The 13,049-nt window shown below is 44.4% G+C and overlaps 1 protein-coding gene across 3 annotated transcripts in view; it reads left to right on the top strand.

Annotated features, from left to right (window-relative positions):
* Positions 1-11,973, top strand: part of HTATSF1 (HIV-1 Tat specific factor 1) — a 17,670-nt gene extending 5,697 nt beyond the window's left edge. For 2 of the 3 annotated variants that reach the window (XM_059384596.1, XM_059384597.1), the window contains 5 exons: positions 717-880; positions 1,834-1,933; positions 7,506-7,595; positions 8,709-8,846; positions 9,711-11,973. In XM_059384596.1, the coding sequence (XP_059240579.1) occupies positions 717-880; positions 1,834-1,933; positions 7,506-7,595; positions 8,709-8,846; positions 9,711-10,952 (1,734 nt within the window). In that variant the 3' untranslated portion in view covers positions 10,953-11,973. The remainder of the gene's footprint in view (positions 1-716; positions 881-1,833; positions 1,934-7,505; positions 7,596-8,708; positions 8,847-9,710) is intronic. The other variant, XM_059384598.1, reaches the window with a different exon arrangement.
* Positions 11,974-13,049: the final 1,076 nt, after the last annotated feature.

Raw genomic sequence — 13,049 nt, 5'->3', positions numbered from 1 at the left:
ACGGCCATCCACTGTCTCTCTAAATACAATCTTTTAAAGATACACAATTGTTCTAAGATCCATACTGTGCAGTTAAGTTCAGTTATTTTTTGTTTTCCTCGGGTCCTCAGATCTTTGACTCTCCTAGGGCTGACAGGATCCACAAATGTATTTAATATACAAGTCGTCAGATAATCATCTTCACATTGTGGCACAGACCTACATTTTAATAGGTGAACAAAGGAGTGAAAGGCTGGCTGTGCTATCCCCAGTTCTTTGAGTCATCTAGTCTTTTAAGAAGGAATACTTTAGAATTTTAAAACTGGAATGTACCTTAGAAATCACACAAGTCCATCTGCCTCCTTGAGAAATTGAGACTCCAAGAGGCAGTACTAACTATTCAGTAATAATGTAATTTACTGAGCACCTGCTGTATGCCAGTCCCTATCCTTCATGTGCATTCTTCCATTTGATTTTGTCAAGAACCCTGCAAAGAAGGCATTTCTCTTCCCATTTTACGAAGAAATTGAAAAACTTGCCAGGTTCACAAAGCTGGTTGAGGACAGCTGTGTCTAGAGTGCAGGTTTCCTGATAAGGCAAACTAGAGTTCTTTATCTCAAAGGAGGTAGTTATGATGAAATCTTTATTGTGTGTATAGTCTCGTTCGTCCAAAAAAACCTCCCAGAGTTTCATTGCAGCATGTAAATTCCTGACTCTCTCATTTTACCTTTACAAAGAGGGAATCTGTGGATCTCGCATTAAAACTTTTGGATGAAGATGAAATTAGAGGCTACAAATTACATGTTGAAGTGGCCAAGTTTCAGCTGAAGGGGGAATACGATGCCTCAAAGAAGAAGAAGAAGTGCAAGGACTACAAGAAAAAGCTGTCTCTGCAACAGAAGTTTGTGTCGTTTTTCCCTTTTTGAAAGATTTCATATAAATATCCTAGAGTATGTCTTTGGTATAGCCCCCTACCTAGTTCTGTTCCATCAGATGTATGTATATATTATTTTCAAAGAATTTCATTAGATCATCAGAAACCTTCAGTTATCTGTACTGTAGAATGATCTGGCAATGGCAAGTTTTTTTTCCCTTTTCTGGGGCATTTACTCCTAATACCACACGGGCTTCAGTGAGATGAGAGGGCCATCTCTTTGGAAGAAGTCGAACATCAGACCAAACAGAATAGTTTAGGCTTGTGTAGCAGAGCCCTTCGTTCGTTTTTGATGTGGATTGACAGCAGCTCCCCTGGGAGCTAAAGCATTAAGTACTTTCTTTTATCAGAGTGGGTTCTGAGAACATTTCTAACACTGCTCAAACCAAAGATACAGCGATCACACAAGAGTTGAGTTGTGATTGCCTGTAGTTTTTACAGGGATAGTTAGACTAGATCCCTACCAATTTTATATAAACACCTGTCCAGTAAAATTAAAGATTGCGTAACAGGGTAGTTTTACATACTTCAGTGTGATCATAAAATGCCTAAAAACCAATACAATTTTGAACTTACTTTTTGCCCTCAAAGTGTAGTCGTGCATACAGAACAGAAATACTAAATAATTGGCACTTTCCCGTAAGAGTCTTATTAGAATGTTTGTAACCAGACTGCAGTTCCGAGAAAAGATCCACTCCAGGGATTTCAGACCCTGGGTCCGTCTTTGAGCCGCCCCCATCACTGTACTACTTCAAAAAGTCTCCCAGTGGGAACTGGGACTAACCTACATACGGGTATTTTGGAATCAAATAATTAGTATCATTAAGTACTCGATAAAGGAGGATTGTAGCAGCTCCTTTTCTCCTCTCCCACAAGGATGAAACAAAATTGAGTTTCTTGTTCCTGCTTTATCACATCAGGCAGTTGGACTGGAGACCTGAGAGACGGGCTGGCCCATCCCGAATGCGCCACGAGCGAGTCGTCATCATCAAAAATATGTTCCATCCGATGGATTTTGAGGTAGGAGGTGATATTCCCGCTGATGGAAGTGTTGATGTGCTTTCTTTCAAGGGAGCCCAAAGCTTGCCTCGCCCCCGTGTTGCTCCTGCCCCAATCCTACACAACCACATAGCTGGCAAGGTAGGAAAATAGAGCGAAGTAAGAGTCCGTCAGAGTGTCCTTCTAGTTCCCCAGGGAACACCATTTAATGCCCACACTCTGGCTGTATGTGGCAGCGACTTGAGGAAATCATTATAAAAACATGATCACTGAATGATTTCTGGGCACTGCTTGCGGATGTTGAGTGCATTTCCCCAAGGACAGGCTGGTTTCGGTGGGGGGTCATTTCCCACTTGCAAATGGGAACTTCACTTTGGGACTATAAATCTGATCCTTAAAACAAAAAACAACAACAGCAACAAAAAAACACCTCGGGTTCACCATTTAAATAGCGACTCCCGATATTTAAATGGTGATGGTGGCTTTTCGAGACCTGACTTGTACATAGTGTTTTCGTGGCTGTCGGGAGGACTTCATGATACTTACTGTCCGTGTAAACTTCTTACTAAGAGCAGCAAGTGAACGTAACAGCAGAACGAGGTGCTCGGGGGCGCGGGAGGTGTACAAGGCCTAGACCGCCGCCGCGGCGCCTTGCGCTGCCTCCTGCCTCTTACTCTGGTCGGTGTTTCCCACAGACCCGTGGCTGCATTTGTGGAAAAACAAGGCTTTATTCTCTGCCTGGAATCTGAAAGTAACGATCACCAGCTACACTCGAGATAGTGAAAGGCAACAAGTAACCATAAAGAGAACACATGAGAAAAAAACAATTTCGTACTGTACCACTCCAGGTTTACAAATGATCTGGTTGCACCTGAAGCCCCCTCTTAGTCCTTCTGTGCATGGAAACAGTGAGAACACCAGTTTCATTGTAGCGCCTTCGGAGAGGACCCCCTAGTGGTCTGTAGAGCTTGTCCCGGCCAGTAGTGATATGATAGGGTTCAGGGTGTACCCTGGGTTCTCGGTGTACCCATGGGGTCTGCGTATCTCGAGGTCCCTGGAGAGATATATGTGGTCACTTTGTAACATTGGATGTCCCTCCTGGGCAGAATTCTGAAGACTCTTGAAACAGTCTTTGAAACATTCTCCCTGCTAGGCAGGGATTTGAGAGGAGTTTGTAACTGGATCAGGGTGTCTGGTCCGCTAGCTGCGGGTCCGGATTTCTTACAGTCCGTCTCATTTTATCTGCCGCGTAAATAACTGCCTTTTTCAAAATTACATGACCTGTTAACGTCTATGACTTAACCTCCTTGATGCATGCGTTCCGTACTTGCAATGCTCGAATGTGAATGTTACTGCAAACTTAAGGCGAATGATCTGGAGCCTCGGTAAGTAGAAGTCTGTTGCATAATTAGGTATGTGTGTTTTGCCCCCTGCCTTGCTCATTGACCACGTAACCTGAATCTGGCGATTACATTGTGCAGACCTCGTTTTCCCAAGCTTCACGAGCATCCTTTCCTCCGGAAAGCCACCTTCACTTTATTTTGACCCCAACAAATTCCTGCAGTGGATCGCTTTAAGGGTAGAAGGTTCACGCTTGTAACCTCTTTGTTCTTTTTTCAAACGCTCTTAACTGTTTTTTCGTGTAAACTTCACCTTGGAGTTACAGAGCCTTTAAATTACCTGTTGAGCCTAAGTCCTCTTCCACTTCTATTTTCATTTATACCAGTTTGAAAACCTGTTCATAATGTTTATCATTACCCGAAATAACCGGCTCTCCTCTGCTAGAATGTGAGCTCCGTGAGAGCCAGGGGTCCGCCCCCTCGTTTGCTGTCGGATTCGCAGCGGTTAGAATTCTGCCTGGTATACAGTAGACCCTCAATACGCATGTATTTTACAGACCCTCAATATTTATATGAAAAAAAAGTGAAAGAATGATTGCACAAGAGCCCTGTTACGAGGCAGAGTCCTTTGCCTCACTCCTTGGATAACACGTTGTCTCTTGAGCATCTTTGCAAATGAAGGAAATCATTTCGGGTGCTGTCCCTGTCCGCCTGTCTGCCTGCCCTTGTGCGGTCTGCCAGCTCCATGAGAGCCTGGCAGATAGAGGGATTTGTCATGCGTTGGGTGGTTTTGGGTTTTGTTTTTTTTTTTTAAAGGTTGATTTATTTGCTTTAGAAGAGAGAGCGAGCGTGCACGCGAGCCAGGGGGAGGGCAGAGGGAGAAAGAGAAAGTGCTTGGTTTTTGTTCCTGGTCTCTGCGGACCTGAACTTCAAAGTGCGTCAGTATAAATCTCTCCAGCGTAGTGACTGTCCAGTGGGGTAGACTCCGGCCGCATGTGGTTATTTAAATGTAACCGAAATGAAAGAAAGCTTGAATGGAATTCCTCAGTTCTGCCAGCCCTTTGTATCCGATAATGCGGATTCGTATTTGTTACCGCAGGAAGTTCTGTTGGACACCGCTGGTGTAGACGCTGTAGGACTTGTACGGGTGTGAGGCCAGAAAATGTGCTACTGAGGGGAGTGTTTGACTGGACTAAAGATTCCATGTGAAAGCAGAAACAGACTTGTCGGGTTCCCGGGGTGTCAGAAAGAAACTAGATTTTAGGGGGCAGGTGCAATGTATTTTCACCCCACAAACAGTTGACCAGCGTGAGAAGCAAAATACCTAAAAATACTCTTTGGTTATCAGGGTGAACAATGCAAAGGCTAATATTTTTAAGGTAACTTCAGAGGGTTTTCAATATTTAATTCAAAGCCTTATTTAAAAAGGAATGCCTGGGGGTGCCTGGCTGTCTTGGGCAGGAGAGTGTATGATGCTTGATCTCGGGTTTGTGGGTTCAAGCCCCACGCGGGATACAGACATTACTGTAAAAAATCAATAAACTTTAAAAAATAAGTAAGTAAAACTGCATACTTGGCCAGTTTGAGTACTAGGAGTGGATGAACCAAAACTGTGTGTTGCAGATGTGAGTTTCTCATTCTCCACACCAGCACTGGCCAACAAACCCAATGTGAGCCACACGCGTAGCTTAGATTTTTCCAGGAGCCGCAGTTTAACTAGAACACAAAATAGGGGAAATAGCTCTTAATAATGAACTTTATTTAACCCAATATAACCAAAATATTTTTAATTTTAACATGTGATATAAAAATACTAACGAGTTACATTGTTAAACTTTTGGTACTAATCTTCAAAATCTGGTGTTCGTGTCACACTTGGAACACACCTGAATGGGAACTAGCCACATTTTAAGTGCTCAGTGGCCACATGTGGTTAGTGGCCACCGTCATGGCCAGTTTAAGTTTAGATTGGAAAGGAAAGAGAAATATGGTTTATTTCTTCTGGGAAAACAGACCACCACCACCACCCCCCAAAAAAATTAGGAGTGTTGAGCAAGAACGTTTCGATGCATCTGTCTGATTTTCATCTCAAGTCTGTTGCTTGCCAAGTGTTATGTTCAAAAATTTTCCATTCTTAGCTATGTTAAAGAGTTTTCCTAGAGGAGGGGATTATTATCGTTAAGCTTCAGGCTACTACACAGCAGTGACGCTGTATTAGCTTTTCAAGCTGGTATAAATGAAAACGGAAGTGTAGGAAGATTTTGGCTAAAATCTGATATCCTTGTAGAAAAGGTGCTGAGACTTTGCTACAGAAATAGAGTGAGTGGTGCGCCCCCCCCTACACACAATGGAATCACACTTAAATTTGTTAAATATTTTGAAATAGTATTTTGTATGTTTTTACTATAATACTGATTTCCCTTGGTGAATAAAGTTAAGGTATTTGGAGTGGTTTTTTCTAACTCTAAAAAAGCTTTTTATTGACTATTCACCATGTGGAAACACCTGTGCTGGGTTCTGTGAGGCAGATGAAACATTTAGACCAAATTCCTGCCTTCGCAAAGCACACAGTCTGATAGCAGCTGACCCCCCACACGCACACACACACCCCTCAAGGCCACCACATGCCTTTTATGCTCCGGTTCCCATTCCTCTCAACAGCATCTTCTCCAAAATGAGGTTTTATAAGTGGGGGCAATCCAGCTGTACTTTTAGAAGGCTCCGATTTCTAGGATTCTCTTTTATTTTAAATTTGATGTCAGTATCTGCCTGCCAGCTCTTTATTTTTGCTTTTTGAGAGAACTTTAGGAGGGAAAAGGCACTTTTTTTGTTGTTCTTTGCAGTTCTTCTTTAGTTGGTGAGGAAAATAAAAACCTATGAGCAAGATGAAGTTAAATGTTTCCTAAAAAGCATAAGTCTACTCCAGTAGAAGTTCATATGTAGGATGTTTTGTTTATATGTGTGTGTAGTTGCAATTCAGGTCACTAATGTAACGTTTTGTGAGCCCTTTTCATGCACTGGGACTTGCAGAGAGACAGGCTAATTCCTCCAGGTGATCTGAAGTCCTTTTGTTGTGGGTCAGAGAGTCCACCCAAACCCAGGACCACCAGAAGCAACAGCATTTGAATGCTCCTAATAGACTCACAGTTGCAAGAAATCAACAGCTTAAGAATGTATTTTTTATTTTTTATTTATTTTTTAATTTTTTTAAAGTTTTTTTTAAGATTTTTTTTTTATTTGACAGAGATCACAAGTAGGCAGAGAGAGAGAGGAGGAAGCAGGCTCCCTGCTGAGCAGAGAGCCCAATGCGGGGCTGGATCCCAGGGCCCTGGGATCATGACCTGAGCTGAAGGCAGAAGCTTAACCTGCTGAGCCACCCAGGGGCCCCAAGAATGTATTTTTTAAAAGATTTTATTCATTTGAGAGCGAGCGAGCACACAAGCAGGAGTTGGGGAGGGGGCGGGTGCCGAGGGAGAGGGAGAAGCAGACTCCCTGCTGAGCAGGGAGCCCAACATGGGGCTTGACCCCAGGACCCTGAGATCACAGCCTGAGCCAAAGGGACGCTTAATGGACTGAGCCCCCCAGGCGCCCCAGGAATGTATTGTGTGCTTATTATTAGCAGCTCTTTATTTGTGTGGTTCTGTTGCAGTGTGGTAGGAGATGAGATGAACAGGAATCCTTAAAAGGGAGGTTTACCCTGTGAGTTAAAATAGAATCTTGGAAGCACAAAGAACTATCTTAGAACACTTAGTCAATGCAAGGGATAGATGTCTCCCCATTACAGCGTTTCTGTAAATAGGAATCCATGCAAAACCCAAAGCGGAGAGCTCTCTGGTCAGTACAGTCATGATGCCTGTGCAGAACAGGAATTGGCAGCGTCTGACTTTGTATGTGCCGGAGGACCTTTTTCCCGCGCTTACAGCTGCTGTTCTTTGGGATTTCCAGCCCTCCTCCCTCCGGCTCCCCTCCCCTCTGCTCCAGCACGGTCCCGCCGCTGCCCCCCATGCTTAGCCATGCTTAGCCGTTCCCTCCAGCTGGAAGCAGGGCCACCCCTGTAGCAGCGGCTGCAGCCTTGGTGATCTGACGTCATTTGGTTTTGACTTTTTAAAATTTTGGAGCCCGCAGATAAGAGTAACTACTTTTGAGTAAAACCTTTTTCTGTACGCTGGTTTGTCAAAGCAAGAAATTTGATTTCTCAGGGTTTATATTTAAAGAAGGGGGCAGATCTGTTTTAATCGTGTGTATGTTTGCAGGATGATCCATTGGTGCTGAATGAAATCAGAGAAGACCTTCGAGTAGAGTGTTCAAAGTTTGGACAAATTAGGAAGCTCCTTCTCTTTGATGTAAGTTTGTGGCTTAGACAAATGATCCCTAAGCTATTGTTCTTTCCAATTGATAAGTTCTTCCCAGGTGGCAGTGTGTCCCCGACTTTGGATTCATGTTTTTGTATGGTAGGTCTGCTATCTTGTGGTAGTCCTCTGTTAGCAATAATTAGATGAACGTGGATCGGAAGGCAGGGCCTTGGTAGACTCGGTATGTCTCGGTGATTTCCCGTTACTATCACTCTGGAGTATACGATCGGGTGAAAGGAAGTCCGAGAAAGACGTGTGCGACCTTGCGGTTCCCTGTTGGCCCAGCTTTCCCCACCTTTGTGAATTATTCTCCTCCTCCATGTTTGAAGAACAACAATCAAGCAAGATATTTGTCTGTTCCCGTTCCTACTCTTTGTACTTCCAAGATCAACACCTAATAATGAAAAGAGTCGCCATGTATTGATTGCATATGAGCTACTATGTGTGTTCCCTCCTTTAATCCTCACGATCGTTTGAGGTAGGTGCATACTATTATACCCATTCTACAGATCAGGAAGCTGGAAGTTTTAGAGATTGAGTGAGCTCCTTGCTCAAGGTCATTCCGCTGTTAAGTGGCACAGAGCCAGAATTTAAACCCAGGGCTATTTGACTGGACAGTTCACACTCATTAACAACTATACCATCTTCCTTCTCTTTAGGCGGTGTTGTCAGCAGAAGCATTTCCGAGGTCGCCATGCTTGGTTCTTGCTAAACAAGATTAAGCTAAAGAAGCAGCTAGCTTTGGGGCGCCTGGGTGGCTCAGTCCGTTAAGTGACTGCCTTCTGCTTGGGTCATGGTTGCCGGGTCCTGGGATCAAGCTCTGCATCAGGCTCCCTACTCAGCGGGGAGTCTCCTTCTCCCTCCGTCCCTCCCCCTGCTCATGTGCTCTTCCTCTCTCTCTCTCTCTTTCAAATAAGTAAATAAAATCTTGAAGAGAAAAGAAGCAGCTAGCTTGAAGTTGCTGGCTGGTGTACAAAGGAAGAATGGCTTCATACATAAAACCTTTAAGCTTAAATCATCAGAAAGAACACTCCTGCGTACCGGTTTTGTCAGATGTGTATGTTTTATTTTCTCATTCATTCCTTCTTTTTCCTCCCTTTCTAGAGACACCCAGATGGTGTGGCCTCTGTGTCCTTCAGGGATCCAGAGGAAGCTGATTATTGTATCCAGACTCTTGACGGAAGGTGGTTCGGGGGCCGTCAAATCACTGCCCAGGCGTGGGATGGAACTACAGATTACCAGGTAAATTCTGCAACTGTCGAGGGCACATAGATTGAATCATTACTGAAAAACACTGATCTAGTGGTCCTTCAAAATAAATTTTGGGTTCAGTGCAATCTATTTAATGTAACAGTACTTCTGAATTATACTTTGTGTTCAGAGCATAGAAAGAAAAATGTTTCAGTCTTTTAGCTTATAAGTGAAGCACGGAGAGAGTTCCAATGTTAACTTTTTCACTGGTGAAACATTTCTGCAGGACTGCAGTATTGGGCATTTTTTTTTTAATTTATTTATTTGACAGACAGAGATCACTAGTAGGCAGAGAGGCAGGCAGAGAGAGAGGAAGGGAAGCAGGCTCCCCGCTGAGCAGAGATCCCGATGTGGGGCCTGATGCGGGGCTCGATCCCAGGACCCTGAGATCATGACCTGACCTGAAGGCAGAGGGTTTAACCCACTTGAGCCATCCAGACACCCGGGCATTTTTTTTTAAATGATCTTAAGACCAACTCTAGTGGACTGATACGTAAAGTTTTGAAAACTGAAGATAAGGAAATGCTCTGATTTCCTAAGAAGAGATGCCTTATGAAATCAGGACACTTGTGTCAGTATCAGAAGTATGTAGAGAGGGGTGCCTGGGTGGCTCAGTGGGTTAAAGCCTCTGCCTTCGGCTCAGGTCATGATCCTAGGGTCCTGGGATCGAGCCCTACATCGGGCTCTCTCCTTGGTGGGGAGCCTGCTTCCCTCTCTGCCTGGCTCTCTGCCTACTTGTGATCTCTCTTTGTCAAATAAATAAATAAAATCTTTAAAAAAAAAAAAAAAGGATGTAGAGAGATTACTTCTTTGTGCCCAGAACTTACCTTAATGGCAATTCCCATTTCTCCACAGGTGGAAGAAACCACAAGGGAAAGGGAGGAGAGGCTGAGAGGATGGGAGGCTTTCCTCAATGCTCCCGAGGCCAACAGAGGCCTTCGGCGTTCAAATTCGGTTTGTGCTTCGGAAAGGGCAGGGCCTTCTAGAGTAAGGCATTTTTCAGAGCACCCAAGTACATCGAAAATGAATGCACAAGAAGCCGCCAATGAAATGGCATTCGAAGAACCTATCGATGAAAAGAAGTTTGAAAAAACTGAAGATGGAGGAGAATTAGAAGGCGATGCTTCTGAGAAAGATGCCAAAGAAAGTGGCCCCGAGAAAGAGGCTGAAGAAGGCTGCCCCCAGAAAGAACCTGAAGAAGGTGGCGTCAAGACAGAGTCCGAGGAAGGCTGCCCCAAGAGAGAGCGTGAAGACGACTACCCTGAGAGAGAGCCTGGAGAAGGCAGTCCTGCGAAAGAGTTTGAAGAGGGTAGTCCTAAAACGGAAGCTAAAGAGAATGGCCCCGAACAGGAATCCAAAAAGAAGAAGCTCAAAAATGATTATGAAGAGAATGGCCTTGAAAAGGAATCTGACCAAGATGGCCCCAGCAAAGAGTACGAAGGGGAGGAGAGCCCCCAAAAGGAGTCTGATGAAGACGACTCAGAAAGGGAATCCGAAGAAGATGACTGCTCTGAAAAGCAGTTCGAAGAGGGCTCCGAGAAAGAGTTTGAAGAGAACGGCCTGGAGAAGGATTTTGAGGAGGAGGGCTCCGACAGGGAGTTCGGCGAAAACCTTCTTGAACGGGAGTTCGACGACAATGACTCCGACAAGTCAGAATTTGGAGATAGCAGCTCCGAAAGAGTGTTCGAGGAGGACGTCTCCGAGAGAGAGTTTGACGAAGAGTCCGATGACAAGGAAGAAGGGGAAGACACGTACGAAAAGGTGTTCGATGACGAGTCAGACGAAAAAGAGGACGAAGACTACGCAGATGAAAAGGGGCTCGAAGAAGCTGATGAGAAGATGTTTGAAGACTCAGACGACAAAGAAGACGAGGAAGGAGTCGAGGTAAAGGAAGATGAAGAGGTGGACGAGAAGATGTTCGAAGAAGACGATTCCAACGGGAAGCTGTTTGACGACGACGATTCCAGCGAGAAGCTGTTCGACGACTCTGACGAGAGAGGGACAGTGAGGGGCGTGGGGAATGCGAAAGATGAAGGGCCCCTGTCCACGGGCAGCAGCTTCGTCCTCAGCAGCGACGACGACGTCGAAGACATTTAATCCCTTCAACTTGCTTTGTAGGGAGCTTCCTCCATCCGCGTTCAGCCCGCGCTCCGGGGTCATTGCTAGTAGTGCTACATGAACGTGTGCCTAGTGGTAGGAAACCAGCAGAATAACGCATTGAAGTTTTCACTGTTACCTGTACTTGGTGATCTTAAATCTGTGTTAATTGGCCGTTCAGGTAAAACTTCCTAGTATAATGCAAGTCAGCTGGGTACTCGTCCTTTGTCAGATTTGTTAAACGCATGCAGAATAATATTTTTTAAAGTATTCTGATTGAAGTTTGTGATAATTCCAAAATAAAAACAAGTTGTTAATATGCTGAAACTGGAGAACTGGACTTGCGTTACGTTGCATTTTAAATTCTTGCTGTTGCTTTATTCATACTAAAGTGTAGTGTTTGTGAGGACTTGATCAAGCTAAAGCTCGTAGGAGTCTTCTTGCTTCCAGCTTCCGTCAGCACTTAATCCCCGGTTTCCTCCCTACCCCAGAACATGTTACTAAACTTACAAGGTAAATAACACTCTGGAGTTGTTCCCTGCCTAGTCCTTGTGAGCTACTTTCACTTGTTTTCTTTCCCACCCCCTTGCCGCGAAAACGGACTCTGCGATGTGCGAAAGTCGACTCCCGGAGGTCCCAGCTTCCGGTACTGGAAATACGGAGGAGATTAGAATTCTCCAGTGTACTGTGGGGGCCCCTTGAGAAGCTGAGTGAAGCCATGGGACCTTTCCCCAGAAAAATGTGTGCACACACTACACAGCTTTTTTTGTATACACTTTTCAGATATTCATGGGTCCCCTGGAGTTCAAGATCTACTTGTATCATGCATACTTCGGTTTTTTGTTCTAGATACATGGTGCCTAGTACTGTGCTGAGTTGTGTAGTCCCAATAAGAATTGGAGTCTTTCTTGATTGTGCTTTCCAAATTAAGTATTGGTGAATTGACTTCTGCTGTAGCATTAAGAAGTGACTCTCGTGAAGTAGAAGCATTAAAATAAACTGCATTGGTGCTTTTTCATTATACCGTCTGTAAGTGTAATTATTGTCCTTTTCAGACCAAAAAAAAAAGTCCTTGTATTTCAAGCCAAGGCTGAGAATTTAGTGGTTGATGTCTGGGATTTCTTAAAATCTCGGGATTTTCAGGGCACCTGGGTGGCCCAGTGGGTTAAGCCTCTGCCTTCGGCTCAGGTCATGGTCTCAGGGTCCTGGGATGGAGCCCCGCATCAGGCTCTCTGCTCAGCAGGGAGCCTGCTTCTCCCTGTGTCTGCCTGCCTCTCTGCCTACTTGCGCTCTCTCTCACTCTCTCTCTCTCTCTCTCTCTGTCAAATAAAATCTTGTCTTTTCACCAAGGACAAATCCATAAGAGCTAAAGAAAGGTAAATACAAAAAAGTGGCAGACCAAACTCTTGTTCCCTTTAAAGGTATAAGCCAGAAGCATTTACACATTCCCTTTATTGGAGGATTGGTTTCTTGAGGGGTGGGCTGCGGCTTCCCTTCCATACTCAGTGGTGGGAACACATTACAACACAGGTGAACTCCCAAGACTGTCGGAAGGAAGCTGTTTCCTTTCTAAATTTGCTCTCCTCATTAATTTGATTGATAGGAAATACTCATGCTCTTTTTATATAAACACCCTGGAAGCAAAGGTCACAAATAGCTGTCAAATGGTAAATGATCTCAGAGGTGATATTGACAGACTTTTAAGAGTCATCCACACACACACAGTCACCCGTTTCCTAAGTAGCTGGGTCTTACTTGTCCCGATGATGGAGGTTTTTGTGAGGCAACATGTCCTGGTAGCCAAAGAACAACAATCCAAGGGGTGGGTTTTAAGCACAGCAAAGCCCAACAATTACATGACAGTCTACCCTTGATGTTCCTTAAGACTATGTTGCTTCTGTAAATATCCAATAATGTATCCCATCAGAAGGCATGAACCAGGAGGGACGGATGCCTTCACAGGGCACAAGTGCCCTGCTGTCTTGAGTGTCTTGCGTAGGAGTAAACTCAAAAAACTCCACATTAGTAGAGCAAGATCTTACCGGCCTTGCAATATTCACAAGATATTTGAAGTTATTCCTGCTTTCTACAAAAGAA

This window comes from Mustela nigripes, chromosome X (genome assembly GCF_022355385.1).
Source record: "Mustela nigripes isolate SB6536 chromosome X, MUSNIG.SB6536, whole genome shotgun sequence".
NCBI lineage: Eukaryota > Metazoa > Chordata > Mammalia > Carnivora > Mustelidae > Mustela > Mustela nigripes.
This window is presented reverse-complemented; position numbering and strand designations above follow the sequence as displayed.